This window comes from Stomoxys calcitrans, chromosome 3, assembly GCF_963082655.1.
Source record: "Stomoxys calcitrans chromosome 3, idStoCalc2.1, whole genome shotgun sequence".
Taxonomy (NCBI): domain Eukaryota; kingdom Metazoa; phylum Arthropoda; class Insecta; order Diptera; family Muscidae; genus Stomoxys; species Stomoxys calcitrans.
In genome coordinates, this window is record NC_081554.1 from 127,470,615 (window position 1) to 127,490,610 (window position 19,996).

The window sequence follows — 19,996 nt, forward strand, 5'->3', positions numbered from 1 at the left end:
GGAAGATTAGATCTGTTTGACCCAGTTAAGTTTAGAACATATATGCGCTTCGAAGCCTAAAGAAGCTATTCTAAACAAACTTCGAAAAAGGAAATGTTTCCCTGATTCTAAATCGAAATAAAAAGGAGGATGAGATGATAAAATTTTCCTAAATAGAAGGGATTTGGGATAAAAAACTTAAGAACTTAATGTTATTTATAGAAAAATAAAACCACTTCTTACTCCTTACAAATAATTTATTGTGTACCGAAATTATTTTCTAATCACTTCATGTACCCACCATGGAAGGTTTGTATTAGTTTTCAGCTTTATAAAAGACACTAAAAGTAGTGGTATATGACTATATCAAGATATACGGTTCATATTTTAATATTCGCTGTTCGGACTTGGATACTAAAGTTCAAAAGTTAAATCGAGCAGCACTCATTGATATACGAGAAGTCTGAATCCTTGCTGCGACATTTTGCTGTATTTACTCCGCTCAATCAAGTATGAATCCTTAAGTCGCTTTCCGGCAGCTCTATATCCAGCAGGCGTCGCAAACACCAAACATTAGAAAAGTGTCCACCGCACGGAAATGTCGATTACATCTTCACGTACAAACTACAAAAAAGAAGGGCTTTAGATAAAGGCATACCGCCACAAAATTTGTGATGATGAAGTAGCAGAAATTCACCTTTATACTACTCCCTAAAGCAGTTCAGCTCAAGAAAGATCCAGTCCATTCAGCCACCTTAACTCCTTTTGGTAATGGAAAGCCGCCACCGTGCTGTGGTACGCCCACTTACAACAGGAGACAACACGACACAATAAACTTGTTCACCGTCCACCAGATCACATTGTAAACACTTCAATTTATACATCGATTGTTATTTTTCATCAAAAACAAGTACAAACTTCGTTAGGTTCTACCGGTTCAAATATGTCATGTATCCATCGTAAAAGGGTTGCATAAGTTTTTCAGTTTTATTGACACTAAAAGACGAGAATTCTAGAATTGGTGTATGAAGATAACCACCAACGATAACTAGCAAGATGGCAGTAATACAGGGTGATACTAACACAAAAAATTCAGCATTATGGAAATTATCAACAGTTTTCAGCTGCTGTAGCCAGAATACAGGATTCACTGAATAAGGTTAAGCCAAGCGATCAGCCGATATACTTTTTTTTTAATATTTGGCAGTACTTGGCATTGAGGATGTCAACTTGTTCTCTTTTTACATTCATTCTTTGTTTACGTTTTCTCCTATATGATGACATTTTCAATAGTCAGATTTGACATCCTTAATGATGTTTATGGGGCCTATCCACTTTGTGTTTTGCATGTGACCTAACCTTCTATTAGTGAATCCTGGCCAGAATATTAAGCTGTGAATAAACCAATTCCATTCTGAAGGAAGTAAATTGACTTTATTCAAAAAAGTGCGTATACCAAATTAAAGACGAGATCAATACTTTTAATTTGATATACCATACTTCGTAGAACAAACGTTCAAGCTTTCTGTTTTGAAACTGGAGGGTAGGACACTAAATCCACTCTTGGAGTCATATATGGACTTCGTTCAAAAAAGTGCGTATTCCAAATTAAAGGGGAGATCAACACCTTTAATTTGGTTCCCCGCACATGTTTCAAAACTCCTTTTCGTAGAACAATCCATCTTGATTTCTATTTTGAAACTGGAGGACAAGGCACTATTTTTTTTACTTTAATTTTACTTTTACTTTAATTGGCTATGGTTTTTGTACCCTCTTTGCTAGTGGTACGTAAATTATTCTGCCCATCAAAATAGTATGAACTCAATTCAGGAGTAATCCTCATGCCCACCAGAGAGTCATGAATTTTACATATGTGATGTGTGGTCCCTAGTTACAATCAAAACAAACGCCTATGAAGTCAGAGCCAGAACTACCTACTGCTAAGAAAATTTATAATGAATATACGGAAATTTATAATGAAACGATATTTCAGTTTGAAATGAAAACGGCGAGTCACATTGTACGCATTGGAGATTTATTTCGACTTTATTGAATAAATATGCAATTTTTTCACGTTTTTTTACACCACATAATAATTTTATTTGTACATAAAATCGCTTAAACCCGTTTACACTGCTCTTTAAATTCAAATTTAATGGGTGTGTGTTTAAAGTTATCGTCCAACAAGGATTTCCATATATAGCAACAACTATTAGGAAAATAGATCTGCATAAAATCTTAGATCACTTTTTCACGCTTTAATAATGTTTATTTAAAATAAGTGTCCTATAGATTGAGTCATTGTCATTTGCCCCAAGACCATATTTTTCCGGAATATGAAAGAGAATTTTAAACCCTTTCAAATGGTGCATAATTTTGTTATAGCTTGAAATTTCAATTTTAAGTTACACGACACTTTTAAGGTAAAATTCCCCATAGTGCGGCGTGACGCTTAAGCTGCTATCACACAATATGTATTGTCTCATATAATTTCAAACATAGGAACTCTGAAAGTTGTACACATCATGTGATACGCTCAATATGCAATTCTTTCCATTAAAACGAGCTCTCATATCATCGAATATAAAAAAGAAGTACGATACATATGAGAATACATGCTGATTATATCGCGCTCTATTCTTATTTGACGTACAATACAGAAAGTGACAACACATAGAGAAGTTTTAACGTGTCTGGAAATGTCGCCAGCATTCTTAAGCAGGTAAATATACACATACATATATAAATATATACTTAGATATTGACATTTTTAAATAACTCATTCAGTATATATATAACTGAGAAGCACAACGATCATTAATAACTTTTTATACCTCGGCGGGTAAAAGAATATGTTTAATTTACCTTTCAAGCCCAAGCACACAATGAACCAAGGTGGATTTAAAAAGGTGGTCTCACACGAACAGCTGCAAACAGCCGGTCAGTAGCCTACCAATTTGACGGTACTAAGATGTCAATTCTGTGTTTACAATCACAACGTACAACCGAATTTTTAGCACGTTCTCTTGTTTGTGTTCCTCTTTGTCTCATTTTACCTGCACACTTACACATATGAGCGCAAGTTTCTTTGGTTGTGTTGAGAACAATGTAATTTTTGAAATGACTTCTTGATGACGAGAAAGCGGATTGCGCCATATGATTTGTGGTTGTTGTACAAATGAGACCACTTTTAACTGTTTCGCCATGATAATGAACCGAGCACCAAGCGATATTCAAAGACTAAAACCCCGTTTACACTGCTCTTTTAATCCCGATTTAATGGCTCGATCATCTAATTTCCCTTTATAAAATCAGCTGACGAGAGCCTTAAATCCGGATTTAATGAGCAATGTAAACGGGGTTTAAGTAGTGATAAATGCAAAATGTATCATCCAACAAGTACGGTAGATTGTCACGGGATAACTATGCGAGCGAAAATTTTACTAGAGCTGCGTGCTGGGCTAAAGATAGATATTTTTTTTTAAATTATTATGTCATCCTGTATAGTTATCATGGTGGCCGCATCGTCGAATTGCTACAGCAAAGCATTTTTTAAAACTTGATACGTCAAAATTTGTATACAGGGCGAAGAAAATTCAATTCGCCGTGTCATTTAAAATGTATAATAAGACAGAAGTTTGTTAATATTTGAGTGTCAAGCAGGATTCACTAATAGAAGGTTAGGTCACATGCAAAAACACAAAGTGGATAGGCCCCATAAACATCATTAAGGATGTCAAATCTGACGATTGAAAATGTCATCATATAGGAGAAAACGTAAACAAAGAATGAATGTAAAAAGAGAACAAGTTGACATCCTCAATGCCAAGTACTGCCAAATATTAAAAAAAAAGTATATCGGCTGATCGCTTGGCTTAACCTTATTCAGTGAATCCTGAGTGTCAAGCGAGAAAAAACAAATATAAAAATGTTAAAAATTCCCATTAGCTCCAGAGGCTTTATTCACAAAACCATCCAGATGGCAGTTTAAATAGTTTTCACTGGGTTATAGTAGCGATAAAATAGCTACCAGACCAGGGTAGCTCTGGCTCAATTCCAATTGGGCTGGGATTGTTTCCAACTTCAATGGCGTGTGTTTTGATTGTAACTAGGGACTACACATCACATATGTCAAATACATGACATGAATGAACACCTTTTTTCCTGCCTAAATTATTTTAGGCACATAGTCCTCTCGCCATTCTTTGCTGCGATAAGGCTAGGAGGGAACTGGCTGCCATTATTTTCATGCATGTTGGCTCCTTATTTCCTTCATTCTAATGTCTGGCATTGTACTGCCGTAAATTTTGTCTGTGTTCTCCTGCGGTTTTTGAACCTTGTTCGGGCGACACAATCAAACTACTTAATTGCTGTCAGCTTTACTCAGGGAACAGTAAAGCTGACAGCAATTAAGGTTGTTAGACGCGTACTATTATATAACATAATTTAAAGAACCATAACAGCAGCAAACACAAAAGTCAATTTAGAGAATATTTATTTTGAAGTCTTTATTTTTAAAAGGCGAATTAAAAAATTAATTGACATATCAAGTTCCATCAGCTGTGATGATGCGGACACCTTACTAAATACGCCTTAATCCGGAAAGTTTGTTCTATGAAAAACAGTTATGGGATATGTGTGGTACACCAAATTAAAGATACTGATCTTCCCTTTAACTTGGTATACGCGTTGTTTTGAACGAAGTCCATTTATAGCTTCCACAAGTGATTTAGTGTCCTGCACTCCAGTTTAAAAATAGAAATCGGGAAGGGTTTTTCTACGAAAAAGAGTTCTGAAATATGTGTGGCAAACCAAATTAAAGGTGTTGATCCCCCCTTTAAAAATTTAAGTGTGTAGATGAGCAGTGCAACAAAGTGAGAATGCAAACAAAAATTTGACATCTTAATGCCGTGAAACCTGGACGGCTGTCAGGATTCACTAATAGAAGGTTAGGTCACTTGCGCAAACATAAAGTGGATAGGCCCCGTGAACATCATTAAGGATGTCTGCCTATTGAAAATGGCATCGAATAGGAGAAAACGTAAACAAAGAAGGAATGTAAAAAGAGAACAAGTTGACATCCTCAATGCCAAGAATTGCCAAAAATTAAAAAAATTGTATGTCGGCTGATCGCTTGGCTTAACCTTATTCAATGAATCCTGCCCGGCTGTGTACAGTTGTTCGCGTGGGAACACCTTTTTAAATCCGCCTTGTTTCAAACCACACAGAAAGAAAAATGCCCAAGGCGTTAATGATTTTGTCATAACATATATGAAAATAATGTTTAAATATGTCTCAATTCAATGAAACGTCATAACAGGTTTGTTCAAGTACTTTTCCGGTAAAAATTTGCAGGAGAGTAAGAACCATTTTACGCGAATGACTTCCAGTGAAAATTTTGAGAAAAACAGCGGATCTTTGTTTTGGTTGGTTTTTTATTTGCTCGAAAAACAATTTTTTTTAATAAAAAAATGCTGGCGATACTTGTGAAGTATTTTTCATAAATAAACGTCTATTTGTTGAACCGAGAGTGAAAAGGTTAGAAGGGCAGTCTTCGTATATCCGTGATCTTCGTGCAGCTGGACAGCCATCACAAAATAGCGTGCAATCCCATGGCAGCCGGTTGTACGTACCTCATTGGCCCGAAGGAGTCTTTCAGTGTACAACATACTGCTACAATAACAACAACCGTGCACGAAGCTAGGAATATCATTCGTGGTGCCAAGTCGCGCAAGGCGCTGGTTCTCTACACTGATGCTGAAGAATCTGGATCTGCCTGGACTCAATTACCTTACAACTGTCCTCAGCCTATCTGGACACTGTTATAGTACTGTTTTGAAAATGGGCAGTCTGATCCCGCTACAGAAACCTGAAAAGGACACGAGCAAGGGGGAGTCGTACAGACCGATCTCCCTTCTCTCATCTTTTGTATCCGTTCACTATTGGCAGACTAATATGCACTATTTTTTTTTAATCCCACTGTGCGTCACTTGTTTAACTGCCCAGCTAGACCCACTCAATCCCATGGCAACATCTTCCATCCATAACAAATTGAAAGTAAAGGTGTTGGTTTCTTCAAAGGATGAGGATGATTTCATCAAAACACTTAAGAAACCGATCATTGTCCTTTTCTTGGTGTCTCGAAGGATGCAATGTTTTAATTTTTCAAGATTTTCCAATTAATTCCGCAAATTTTGCACTCACTTTTTAATGTAGAACAAAGTTGCAAATTTCTGCTACCAAAAAAGTCCCAGTAGAAATTTGCAGGTTCTCTATTTTTAAACTGTCAAAATTTGGTTTCTCTCGCGCTCTCTTCTGCTGGTAAATAAAGTACGCGAACGACTTCCAGTAAAAATTTTTACAAATTTGCACAAATTTTTGGGTTCCTGAACACAGCCTATATTTATGAAAATCAAACATATAGTTTATGGGATGTTGTCATAAAATTTATGAAAAACTTTCATAATTAATGAGTATTTTTCATAAGATTTAAGAAAAAATTTCATAAAATTAATAACAATTTTTATAACCACCACCGTAGGATAGGGGGTGTATTCATTTAGTCATTCCGTTTGCAACACATCGAAATATCAATTTCCGACCCTACAAAGTATATATATTTCGGATCGTCGTAAAATTCTAAGACGATTTAACGATATCCGTGTGTCTGCCCGTCCGTCTCTTGCCATCTGATATGTCTTTTTGATGCACGCTGGTTAAATTCTTGAATGGGCCGAATCGGATATTATTTGTATATAGCTGCTATATAGTCCGATTTTCCGATAAAGGGTCTATTGCCCAAAAACTTTATTTTTCATCTGATTTTGCTGAAATTTGAAACAGTGATTTATTTTTAGCCTCCTAACACCCGACCTAAACATGGTTCATATCGGACTATATTTAGATATAGCTACCGTATAGGTTGATCTGCCGATAAGGCGTCTGAAGCCAATAAAAGCTTTATTTGTTACCCGACTTCGCTGAAATTTTAAACAGTGAGTTTTTCTAAGCCTCACGATGTCCGACCTTAATATGGTTCAGATCGGTTTATAATTGGATATATCTGACAAAAAGACCAATATTTTGTTCTACAAAATTGAATAGTGACATATATATTAGACCACTCAATGTCCGTGCCGAATTTGTGTGCATAAGTTATCCAATTGTCACCCGATTCTGACGAAAGGGGGTTTACATATATACCCGAGGTGGTGGGTATCCAAAGTTCGGCCCGGCCGAACTTAATGCCTTTTTACTTGTTTTATATTCATAGAAACCTGTTTTACTGTTTATGAAAAGTTTTCGTTACATTTAAAAAAATGGAAAATAAAACCAAAAGCTTTGACATTTTGTTAAGTTTATTGAGATAAAATTTGTACATACATTTAGATACTATGTTGTTGTTGTAGTCACACTTGTATGTGGAAGGGAGGGGGCCCTGGGAAGGTGGATCGTTTCGATACGTAAAACCGACGCTGTACACGAACACAAATGTTCCACAGTTGAAAAAAATATTGCTTGTGAAAATTTTGATGGTTTATCAATGGCTTCATTTTGCAAAGTTAGTACCAAGTTTTTACGCTTCAATTCCTCGTTCAGGCGATAGTCAGTTCGGGATGCTCCTAAAAATTTAAAAATGTATTCTTAGATTATCGAATTCTAATGAAACATCACGTACTCTCAGGAAAACTTTTTTGGCCCAAAAATATATATTATCCACAGTACGTACTTTTTACACTTTTCACTTAACTGCAAAGTAAAAACAATAGCTGCAAGATTTTACGTAGAATGAATGACGCGAGCAAAAATGGAAAAAACAAACAAAGGAGGAAATAATAACAAAACGCTGAACATCTTCCAAGTATACATACGTAGTAGTTTACTTGGACTTTGTTTGGAAAATTTGTCCATGAAATTTTCAAAAATGAGACAATTTTCATTGTATACTTAATGTGGACATATTTCAATAACATAATATTTATATATATATGATATAAATTAATAATATAATAAATATTTCCTTTAAATGTAAGAAACAAAGTTTCATAAATTAAGAACTTTTTTCATAAACAATCATGTTCATATATTGTTCATCAGGATTCACTGAATAAGGTTAAGCCAAGCGATCAGCCGATATACTTTTTTTTTAATGTTTGGCAGTACTTGGCATTGAGGATGTCAACTTGTTCTCTTTTTACATTCATTCTTTGTTTACGTTTTCTCCTATATGATGACATTTTCAATCGTCAGATTTGACATCCTTAATGATGTTTATGGGGCCTATCCACTTTGTGTTTTTGCATGTGACCTAACCTTATATTAGTGAATCCTGATTGTTCATTAAGAATTTTCATAACATTTATGATTTGTTCATTAATATAATAAACGTTTTCATAATATTTATGAACAAAAGGTTATGAAACCCGTTCAGTACATTTATGAAGTAAATTTCTATCTGTGCATTGTACAAGAACTTAAAGGTATGTCATGCGAACAGCTAGGTAGAATTTCTTCAATATGACAATTTTCCTAATGACAATCATAGATGTGTGTGCTTTCATGTGTATGTGTTTTGTTTATATGAAAACAAAATACTTGGAAAGCCAAATACTGAGTGTTGGTTCTATTTTTTTTATTCAGGTTTGGTTTTTGCAAATTAAGAAGTTTCGAAAAATTGAAGAAAGGACAAATGCATGGTCGTTTTACGGTACTTTGTGGTTATTTTCGTGGCGATAACAATCAATGGATAGATGGAACAACAATGGATGATTTGATATTTTCACCATCACAATTTTCACATGCGTATTTTTTTGTTTCCATAATTGATTCGGCTTCTATTCCTTGATGTGGAGTCTCCTTTATGAAAGGTATACGTATACGTCTTAAATTCAACATTGAATTTGTCTCTCATCGTTGGTTAAACAAAACAATAACATATGAATTTCTCTGGGCCAGAAAAGTTATTAAACTTTTTTCTTTTTCTAACCTCGGCAGACATGCTGCTCCCCTGCCGGCATTTGACATTATGAGTTGTAAACAATCCAACAGGGTTGCACAGAAACAAGTTGTTGTTGGACAAATGACCCTACCTTCTATGTTCTTGTACCATGATTGATTCGGCTTCTATTTCTTGATGTGGTGTCTCGTTTATTAAAGAAAGTGCTGGTAAACGTTTTTCAATCAACATTGAATTTGGCTCTCATCGTTGGGTGAACAAAACAATAACTTATGAATTTCTCTGGGCCAGAAGAATTGCTAAAATTTTTTTCTTCTTCTATCCTCGGCAGACATACTGCTCCCAACCGGCATTTGACATTACGATTTGTAAACAATCCACCAGGGTTGCACAGAAAAATGTTGTTGGGCAAATAACCCTACCATCTTAGTTCTTGTTTCATGATCCTAAGTTCTTGTATCTAGATATACTCATTTACAGGAAGTGGCAGTTGTCTAACAACAAAATATTGAGTGCACTATCTGGCAAAATCGGTGATTAGCGCAACTCTGATTTTGTGTATGTTACAAGTTCGCGCCATTTTTTGTTGTTTGTGTGTGTGTCTTAACTACAATACACACACACACACAACCAAAACACATTGACAGATAGTGCACTTCGCGAGTTTACGGTACAATAACTGGTAATTATGTCATGTCTTGTACCATGATCCAAACCATGGCGAAACAATTAAAGGTGGTCTCATTTGTACAACAACCACAAATCATACGGTGCAATCCGCCATCTTGCCACCAAGCTGATGGACGTTTTGCCAACACATAAAGAAATTTATATGAGTGTGTGTATACGTGTGCGTACATGAACAGAGAATATGCGAGAAAGAAGATGGCAACAAAGAGAATGCAAACAATAATCTGACATCTCAATACCGTCAAACCTGGCCAGCTGTTAACGCCTGTTCGCGTGAGACCATTTTTTTAAATCCGCCTTAGATCCAAACCAAGCATTCGACCATTGCGAAACAATTAAAGGTGGTCTCATTTGTACAACAACCAATAATCATATGGTGCAATCCGCCATATTGCCATCAAGCTGATCGTCGTTTTGCCAACATACACAAAGAAATTTGTGTGCGTGTGTGTATACAAATAGTATATAAAGAGAATGCAAACAAAAATCTGTCATCTTAATACCGTCAAACCTGGTGTGAGACCACCTTTTTAAGTCCGCCTTGGCATTTGACGTTCTAGGGGGATTTGGTAACATCTCTGGAGTTGGACAATTTCATCAACTGGGCAAGTGAGCCAACCTTGTTAATTCAACCATGCAACAGTGTAGTGAAGTAGTTGATATTCACATGGTAAATTTGTTTAAACGCATCATATGGCAGATTTTGGGATTTGCAAATTGTTGTTTAATATGTTCGAAGGAATGCTTTAGATTTGTTTTTGTGGTCCAGATAAATGCTGAAATTAAAAATATGTACCGCATTTCGAATATTTCGACGGTGTTACGCTAAGAAAAATTTTGCATTTTTAGAAATGAAATACCTTAATGTTGCGGAGAAAAACGATGCAGCCAAGACAATCGCTGCTCAATTGTCTAATGGAACGGCGCGTAGAGTATGCATACCATAAACCAACCAATTTTTGCTACAATTACTATAATTACATATAACTTCTAGCGGGAAGGCTATTCTGTTTACAATAAAATCTATGAATTTGAGGCAAATGTGAAGGGTGCAAAAAGTAAGATGGTAATGACATCAGTGTCGGGACACCTGTTGCAGTTGGAATTTCTGGGCTCTTACAGAAACTGGCAAAATGTTAATCCCGAAAGTTTGTTTGAAGCACCCGTTCGCAAAGCCTGTGCGGAACAGTTTGAACCTATCAAAAGGACACTGGAGCGAGAGGTACGCAGTTGTCAGGGCTTAATAATATGGACTGATTGTGATCGAGAAGGCGAAAATATTGGTTTTGAAATCATAGATGTTTGTCGAGCTGTTAAACCGAATATCGTTGTATACCGTGCTATTTTCTCAGAGATCACATCAGCCTCAGTACGAAGGGCTCTACAAAATTTAAACATTCCTGATAAGAGGCAAAGTGAAGCGGTCGATGTTCGTACTGAATTGGATTTGCGAACTGGTGCAGCGATAACACGTTTTCAAACAATGCGACTGCAGAAGCTATTCCCGGAAAAGATATCGGATAAATTAATATCGTATGGCAGTTGCCAAATACCAACACTAGGATTTGTGGCCGAGCGATATAAGGAAATTGAGGCATTTGTATCTGAGCCATTTTGGAAAATAAAAGGTTCGTTTTGTGTAAGCATTTGGTACCACCCAAGTTTAATAAAGTTTCGTTAATGGTACACAGTAACTCACACAATTGATGACTTAACGGTGGAATTTTCATGGGCCCGCAATCGTCTTTTCGATAAGAAAGCTTGCGAAGATTACTATTTGCTGTGTATATCTAATCCAAAGGCTACGGTTGAAAGTGTTACGGTAAAACCAAAAAATAAGTGGCGCCCTACACCTATGGACACGGTGGAACTGGAAAAATTGGGATCTCGTAAGTTAAAGCTTTCTGCAAAAGAAGTTATGACCATTGCCGAGAAACTATATACGAAGGGTATTATCAGTTATCCCCGTACGGAGACCAATATGTTTTCCAAAGAAATTGATTTACGGTAGATGTGCGGTCAAATGTTTTGTGTATCTTCACTTCAACACTATTTACTTTAGGTCGTTGGTGCAACAGCACACATCTCATGAGGCTTGGGGTTCATTTGCAGAGCGTGTGATGGAATGGGGTCCAAATCCTAGAAATGGTACGAAATCCGATCAAGCCCATCCACCGATTCATCCCACAAAAATGGTACCCAGTAAGTATTTTACGATTGTATCACAGAAAAAAATTAAAAATCGGGTTTACCATGGAATTAATTGATCCAATTTTTTTTTTTATTCAAACTGCTCCAATCACGAAAATGATAATATCAAACACAGTTTCTGAAAAAGGTGATTGAAAAAATTTCGATTAAAAAAATTGTATATTCTGTTAAAAAAATGATTGAAAGTTTGTGAAGTTTCCAATTAATTTCTAATTAATCCAATATTAAAATATTGGCGGAAAGCGCGCTATATAAGGTGCACCCTCCATTTCGATACAATATGGTTAACATATGTAAAACTCCTGCAACACGAGTTTATGGTTTATGTTTGAGTCCATGATCACTCGTAAGAAACAAACACCTCCAGGGGTTTTTCCAAAAATGCAGAGGAAAATATTGTTTCCCCTATTACACAGAAAAAAATAAAAATCGGTTTCAATCGCGAAGTTAATTGATCCAATTAATTATTCAATTAAAAATGCTTCAATCACGAAAATGATAACATCAATCATAGTTTTTGAGAAAGGTAATTAAAAAAAATCCATTAAAAAATGGAATTTTCTATTAATATAATGACTAAAAGTCTTTGAAATGTTCAATTATTTTTTTAATTGATTCTATTAAAAAATTTTTGAACTTTTCGAATTATCCAACTAATTTCTTAATTGGATAAACTACACATTAAATTTAAATTATGCAAATGTTAAAATAATTTTTTTTGCGAAAAGCGCGCAGTATAGGTTGCAATCTTGACTTTAATGTAACATGGTTCACATATATGAACCTCCTGGAACACGAATTTGAGATTTATGTTTGTGTCCATGATCACTCCTTAGAAACTAAAGACCTCCATGGGGGTTTTACAAACATAAACGAAAAATATTGTTTTCCGAATTATTAAAGAAAGAGAAGCGAGACAGCAACTTTATAAATTACATGTATTGCGGAAGTAAACCCATCAGAAAAAAACTTATCTAGAGTATGTTTTAATAAGATCGATGCTGAAGAAGTGATAATGTCTAATGTAATGGTCTAAGTTTCCGATTCCATTAAAAAATTATTGCAAGAAATTACTGCCTAGACCAATAATTTTTTTTGTCACTCGATTCGTCTATAAAAATGCTGTTCTCAATGAATTGGCGAAGGAATTGATCGTCAAAAAGAAAAAAGTTATTGGTCTTGGTCGTTTTTGTTTAATTAAAGATTGAATTTCCACCTACTTTACGGAAAGCCCGCAATATAAAAAAATGTCGGCGAAAAGTTGGCTAAAAATATGCGAAAAAGTAGTACTAGGTGGTATATAGTAGTATAGTAGGTGGTACTATATCGATTTTAACGACATTTTTTCATGATTACCTTTTTTAAATAATAGATTTTGAAGAAAAAAAACCTGCTGATTTCATTAAGTAGGACATTCCCTCATTAATTTTGAAAAACTTTCATAAAAGTATTATGTAGTTATTGAGATTTTTGCAGTGTTTCAAAAAAGTAACCGTGAAAACAATGTGATTTCACCAACTATTTACATTTTATATTTAAAATTTTTTCAAATTCATTAAAAAAAATTATTAAATCAATTAATTTTTTAATTGATAATTACAAAAGTTTATATTGCGATCGTAATAAAGTTTAGATTTAATTAAAACTATTAAAATTATTTATTCATTTAATTTTTTAACTGAAAACATTTTATTTTCAATTAACTTTTAATTGAAAAAATTTTCGTGATATTGTTTTTGTGTATGTAGAAAATTACTGAGACTACTTTTTATATTATCAGATTTGGATGGAAATGAGGGAAGAGTTTATGAATTAATTTGCCGCCATTTTCTGGCATGCGTTAGCAAAGATGCTGTAGGCTCCGAAACTGTTGTGACCATAACAATCGAGGGTGAAAAGTTCACTGCAAATGGATTGGTTATATTCGAGCGAAACTATTTGGATGTCTACATTTATGAGAAATGGAACGCAAAGCAAATACATAAATATGAGCAGGGTCAAGAATTTGAACCGACCGAAATTACTATGCCTGAGGGGCACACAACCGCACCACCACTTCTGACGGAAGCTGATTTAATAGCATTAATGGAAAAACATGGTATAGGCACAGACGCCACACATGCGGAACACATCAACACTATTAAGGAGCGAGGTTACATCGGCGTTGTAGATAATGGATCTCTAGTGCCCGGTGTAATTGGAATGGGTCTTTACGAAGGCTACGATGCTATGGAATTGGCGTTGGCCAAGCCATTGTTAAGAGCTGAATTCGAAGCAGATTTAAAAAAGATATGCCTGGGTGAAAAAGACCCCAAAACAGTATTGAAAGATCAAATAATTAAGTATAAAGAGTCCTACAAACAAATAATGGATAAAATTACAGCAATGGATGAGAAAATGTCGCAAAGAATTCAAGAAGCACCCAAGGAGATAAACTCCTCATTGAATAATCAAGTCAACACTCCAGAAAACAGTCGATGGCAGGAATTATTCAAGTGTCCAAAGTGTACTTCGGCGCCTTTAGCTCTAAAGCAGAAAAATAACAAAACTGGCTACTTTATAGGCTGTCTTAACTATCCAAATTGCAAACATTGTATATGGCTGCCCGACGAGTGTAAGGATCCCTCAGTTTTGAATGACCATTGCACAAAATGTGGTAGCGAGTATAAGTTAATAAAACTTCGATTTTCTCTCCCTTATCATAAAACTTTGTTTAACACTCCCAGTGGGTGGTACAAAACATGTCTGGTATGTGATTCGCAGTTTCAAAATACCTTCAATATAAACGTAGATTGTGTTAAACGTACTGGACCAATAGTTAGCGATATATCGAGTATTCCTATTAATTACGGCGCAACTGATACTAACTCTGCGCAAGGAGGAATAAACCGTAAACCAAAAAAAGAAACAACAAGAAAAAAGAAAACGGAAACGGCAACGGCAACAGGAACCTCTAAGAAAACCATGTTGAAATCCACCACATCAAGTACAAAAACTAGTAATTCTAATACAATTCCCGATGGAACAATACGCTCTTACTTTACCTCAGGTTAGTTGATAGATTTTAATAATGAAATCGATTAGTTACATTGTACTATCCTAACAGCAAACAAACCAGCTACAGATTTTGATGCCTTTTTCGACAGCAACGACGGATTTGATGAATTGATATTAGCAGCTGAAACCAATCTTCCCTCATCTATATTCCAAACGCAGAAAAGTACAACTACTATTGTGAATAGTCAATATGCAGAAACTGTGTTATCCGCTGATTTAGCTGCAGCGTTTAACGATGACGACGACGATTTTTTCGCCAACATACCAATGGGTTCGACGACTCCTTCCAATTCCAACAGTGTCTCAACTTCAAATAGAAATACCAATTGCAGCTCCGAATTGAATGATAGTCTTTCGACTGTATTCCAAAATGAAAATGACTTTGGAGACGATTATGTCTGGGGAAGTGCTGCCAAAAATGCAAGAATTTCCGAAAGCTCCAATGCTTCAGAGCCAGTATCTAAAAAGCCTAAGATACAAATACACAAAACCAAACCCCTTGACAAATTTTCTTGGGGGTCGAGCCAGAGATCACCGTATGGTCAAAATGAACACTCATTGCAATGCTCAGGATGTCATACTGCTGCCAAGGAGTAAGATAATTTTTATTCGATAGGGTTTTTGGACATATGATTTTTTATGCGACTTACAGACTATCGGTTAAAAAGGATGGCCCTAATAAAGGCCGAATTTTTTATGTTTGCTCTAAAAGCAATCCCTGCAAGTTTTTTCAATGGGCTGATGAAATTAATGCAGATCAAAATGAGCTACCCTCTACCAGTGCCAATAAATATGCACCTTCCAGGGCCAGCAATGAAGAGCGTCGTGGGGGTTGGGGATCTACGGAGACCGCTGATAGCGCAGCAACATTAAACTGCAACTGTAATAAACCGGCGAATAGTTTAACTGTGCGCAAGGAGGGTCCAAATAAAGGACGTGGTTTTTATGCCTGTGCCAACCGAGAAAAATCATGTGGTTTCTTTCAGTGGGCAGACGAAAACGGAAATCATGGTATATAGAAAACAATTTGCAAATAAAAAAAGTTTATCCTTCAAAATTCATTTCAGACACTATGGCCTGGGGAAGTGGTGGTGGTAATTTTTCATCGGGTCAAAGTAAGTTGTTTTAGTTCAATTTCGAGATATTATAATAATTATTTTTAACTATGTATACACTTCTAAAGCTGGAAACCCCGCTTCTAATAAGTCAAAAACTCGAAAGTGTGGATTATGCAGGCAAGAAGGCCATAGCCGCCAGAAATGCCCCCGTAAAGCCGAATTTGAGCATTTTTAGTCATATAAATAAATGGAACTAACTGAAAATTTCTAAACGTTATGTATAATTTTTTTAATATAGTTTTTACATTTATATTGTGACATTCCTTGCATTTTATGGGAAACCCAATAATTTGTTAATTAGTTCTAAGAAGACCCTCTATCAATTACTTAATGAACGCACAAAAGTGAGATTGAAGGTGAACTCAAACTATATAAAGCATTATATAATGCGGTTCGTTGTTGTAGTAGTTTTTTAGTTTTGTGTGTTCTATCTTTCGTTTGCTTGATTCTGTTGAGTGTCCAGATCCAAGAACTTTGCGACTAAGATGGTGTGCGTCCAGAGGGAAACCCAGCCAGACCCACTCCACTCATACACCTCTGGACGCACCCCATTTTAATCGTAAAGTTTATGAATCTTGACACTCAACAGAATCAAGCGGACGAAAGATGGAACACAACAAACTTGTTGTGTTCTATCTTGAACCTCACGCTATAGATCATGTAGATCACTTTAAGGCTTCTGGGCGGTGGATATCTATCCACAACATGATGATTTGGATGGTCTCTGCGATAACAGCCCAAAAGGTATTGCTTAGACGGCATTTATGTCTTCGCACTGGTATCTTTGTCCTCCGATGAAGGTGGTCCACATGAGAAATGATGAGACAGCCCATCGCAGTTCGAAGGGCGGCATTCTGACAGATCTGAATATAGTTCCACTGCATGTCACAGAGCTGATGATACCACACTGGCGTTGCATAACTTACCACAGACCGGTCAGTTGTTTTGTACGTGGGCAACATGGTTTCTTTGTCAGCGCCCGGTTCGTTACACAAGCTTGCAAATTTGTCTCTGAACATTCTATTAAGGAACACGACCAAACTTCTTATGTATCAACATAAGGATAATACAACAAGTTCAGAGAATATGTTGTCTTGGCATAGACGTGGGTATACACTGGGAACGAGAGCTGAGATTTGTTTCCAACTGCTTGACCTTAATACGTTCCTGCAGGCGAGATCCGCATAGACAGTGGAAAAGAGTAGATGATCCGTCCGAGTTTTTACAAAACTGCCAGTTGCAACAAATAGAAATAAACGAAAAAATTTAAGAACAGCATAATTGCGAATAAACAAAGAAATTGTTGTGATTGAACAAAATGTTTTGCTTTTAAATTACAAATTATAGGTCTTATCGCGTACTTTCCCAATAAAAATTTACTCTCTTTAAAAAATTTGCAAGCAAAAGTACGCGAACGAATTCCAGTGAAAATTTGCGGAACAGTTGATTTTTGTTTTGGTTGGTTTTTTATTTGTTTGCTTAGGAAAACAATTGTTGTTAAATAAAAATACTTGTGTGATATTTTCCTTAGATAAATGTCAATTTATTGGCCCGAGAGTGACAAGGCTAAAATGGGAGCCATTCGTAGTATCCGTGATTTCCGTGCCGCTGGACAGCCAACTCAATTTACAGTGCACGAAGCTACGAATGTCATCCGTAGCGCCAAGTCGCTGGTCCCAGACGGAAGCTCTACATTGATGCTGAAGAATCTGGATCTGCCTGGAGTGGAGTACCTTACAACTGTCGTCAGTCTGTCTGAACACTATTATAGTACCCGATATTTGGAAGATGAGCAGTGTGCTCCCGCTACTGAAACCTGGAAAAGATACGAACAGTAGCCAAGACGCATGAGGGACTACACCTCTAGATCCTCCCGTAGGATAATTTCCATTCGCAGAACATCAGCATGCATTTCGAAGGCTGCATAGGACTAAAACTACTTTATATGTCAACACCGTACACAAAAGTAGCAACAACGTTGTCAAGTGAATTGTTGGCAGCACTAGGTGCGCTGGCAAAGAAACCTTGGACTAACCACCTAATGCTTCTGGATATTGTGGGTAGACAAATTGCTGCATTTACCTTCTTATGTAAAACAACCGACTTGAGATATAATTACAACTTCATTTGGCGAGTTTCATTTCATTAAAATTTAATAAAAACGAAACAAATTTAATAATTACCAATGAACAATATATTTATTTTTTTCTTACCTCTGCCTTTTTGATCCATTTTGTTGTTAGCTTTTGTATTTTCGTGTAACGGGTGCTTTTAATAAAACAGCTGACACTTACAAAACATCTGTTTACAGTTTCAAATTTCTGCTGGCAAAAAAAGTCGCAATAGAAATTTGCAGGTTCTCTATTATCGAACTGCCAAAATTTGCGCTGTCTCCAGCTCTCTTCTGCTGGCAAATAAAGTACGCGAACGACTAACAGTAAACATTTGTGCAAATTATAATTCGATGGTTGTCGCCATCTCATATTCTACACAACTTTTTTTCAGTGGCGGCACAAATGTTTTGGCTCCAACCGAGGTGCATACTCAGGCGAGTAGTTTTAAGGTCTGTTCAGTAGTACAGGCGAGTAGTTTTAAGGTCTGTTCGCGTACTTTTCCAGTAAAAATTTGCAGGAGAGTAAGAGCCATTTTGGTGTTGTAGTGACGCCAGATCCGTAAACCATGGTCCTTTTTTCATTAACGTGGATTGTCAACGTTGGGGGTCCGCTTTTACTATTCCTTTGTTTCTCATAGTTTTCAAGGGCGAGTTACTGGCCCAGCGCCCCAACCGCATGGGTTTTGTGGGATTACACATGTATCCCTCGTTGTGGCAAGCCGCTGGCTCCAAAATCCGACGCTCGATTCCAGCCGCCCCTAACCTGGGAACAGACGCTGATGTTGGCCATCGGTTATTTGAAGGCGCCGTGTCATCTTGAGTATCATTGGCACTCAGTATTTAATTAGGAGCCAGTGCCACCAGACTCCTCACTGAGACTCTCCTCTCGAAAACCGCTGACTGCCCGCTGCCGCATTTGCAGCTACTTCACAAAGAAACGGAGCTTTCCACCATCCGCAACCTGTGGACTCGCCCGGTAGCTTTCAGCTAAGCTTTCCGTGATAACGATGGACACCACACATGTCGGAGCTCAAAGTTCCAGCCACACAGGCTGTCTTTTCGGATCAAGGCATATTTAATAAGGTGTCCGCGTCAGCACAGCTGATGGAACTTGATATGCCAATTAATTTTTGAATTCGCCTTATGATTATATAGGCCTTAAAATAAATATTCTCTAAATTTATTTTTGTATTTGCTGCTGTTATGGCTCTTAAAATTAGGTTATATAATGGTACGCGTCTAACAACCTTCATTGCTATCAGCTTCACTCAGGAACTAGGTTCATTGTGTCGCTCCGAACAAGATTCAAAAAGCGCCGAAGAACAGACAAAATTTAAGGCAGCACAATGTCATACATTAGAATGAAGAAAATTAGGAGCCAACATGCATGAAAATAATGAAAGCCAGGCGGGCTGGAGAAGTTTCTTCCTAGCTGCCATTTGAAGCGCCATTGCAGTCAAGAACGGCGAGAGGACTATGTGCCTGGAAATAATTTAGACAGGAAAAAAGGTGTTCATTTAGCCATAATCCTGCAATTACAGGGCAGTGCCACAATAGGTGATCAACCGTCTATAATTCCACCTCATCCCCACAAATGCGTAAGTCCGTCATGTGTCCAGCGCGACGTCAAGATCCTGACATTGCAAGAGCCGAAACATACCACGACGAAATAGTTTTATTCATGACATAATTAACAGGTAATGTACCGTAAACAGCTGAGTACAAATTTTTTTTTCGCGAAATGCACTTTTTTATATTTGTTTTTAATTTTGCAGTAAATCTAAATTTCAAAGGCTTCATAACACAGCTGTGATTTTTTACTTAGATCTAAAAAAGATGTTCTCTTTTATCCGATATTCTACACATAAGCTA

The 19,996-nt window shown here is 36.6% G+C and overlaps 2 protein-coding genes and 1 long non-coding RNA gene across 5 annotated transcripts; 1 reads left to right on the top strand and 2 right to left on the bottom strand.

Moving 5' to 3' along the window:
- Nucleotides 1–215: 215 nt before the first annotated feature.
- Nucleotides 216–1,040, bottom strand: LOC106083358 (uncharacterized). Its single transcript, XR_001220633.2, has 2 exons — nucleotides 677–1,040; nucleotides 216–603 (listed from the first exon to the last, which is right to left on the bottom strand). It is a non-coding gene; the product is annotated as an uncharacterized LOC106083358 (long non-coding RNA).
- Nucleotides 1,041–7,362: 6,322 nt separating this feature from the next.
- LOC131995781 (uncharacterized) lies at nucleotides 7,363–18,568 on the bottom strand. 3 transcript variants are annotated; one of them, XM_059364874.1, is made up of 2 exons: nucleotides 18,225–18,568; nucleotides 7,363–7,601 (listed from the first exon to the last, which is right to left on the bottom strand). In XM_059364874.1, exons 1-2 carry the CDS (start codon nucleotides 18,492–18,494, stop codon nucleotides 7,575–7,577), a joined length of 297 nt encoding a protein of 98 aa, XP_059220857.1. In that variant the 5' UTR covers nucleotides 18,495–18,568; the 3' UTR covers nucleotides 7,363–7,574. The 3 variants fall into 3 exon arrangements, 2 of the variants coding, with proteins under 2 accessions (XP_059220857.1, XP_059220856.1); XM_059364873.1 differs by lacking the exon at nucleotides 7,363–7,601 and adding an exon at nucleotides 16,431–17,241; XR_009397630.1 differs by lacking the exon at nucleotides 7,363–7,601 and adding an exon at nucleotides 17,455–18,132.
- LOC106083365 (DNA topoisomerase 3-alpha) lies at nucleotides 10,087–16,228 on the top strand. Its single transcript, XM_059364872.1, has 9 exons — nucleotides 10,087–10,557; nucleotides 10,620–11,253; nucleotides 11,317–11,632; nucleotides 11,688–11,827; nucleotides 13,617–14,885; nucleotides 14,943–15,486; nucleotides 15,546–15,904; nucleotides 15,961–16,008; nucleotides 16,077–16,228. Exons 1-9 carry the CDS (start codon nucleotides 10,399–10,401, stop codon nucleotides 16,184–16,186), a joined length of 3,579 nt encoding a protein of 1,192 aa, XP_059220855.1. The 5' UTR covers nucleotides 10,087–10,398; the 3' UTR covers nucleotides 16,187–16,228.
- Nucleotides 18,569–19,996: the final 1,428 nt, after the last annotated feature.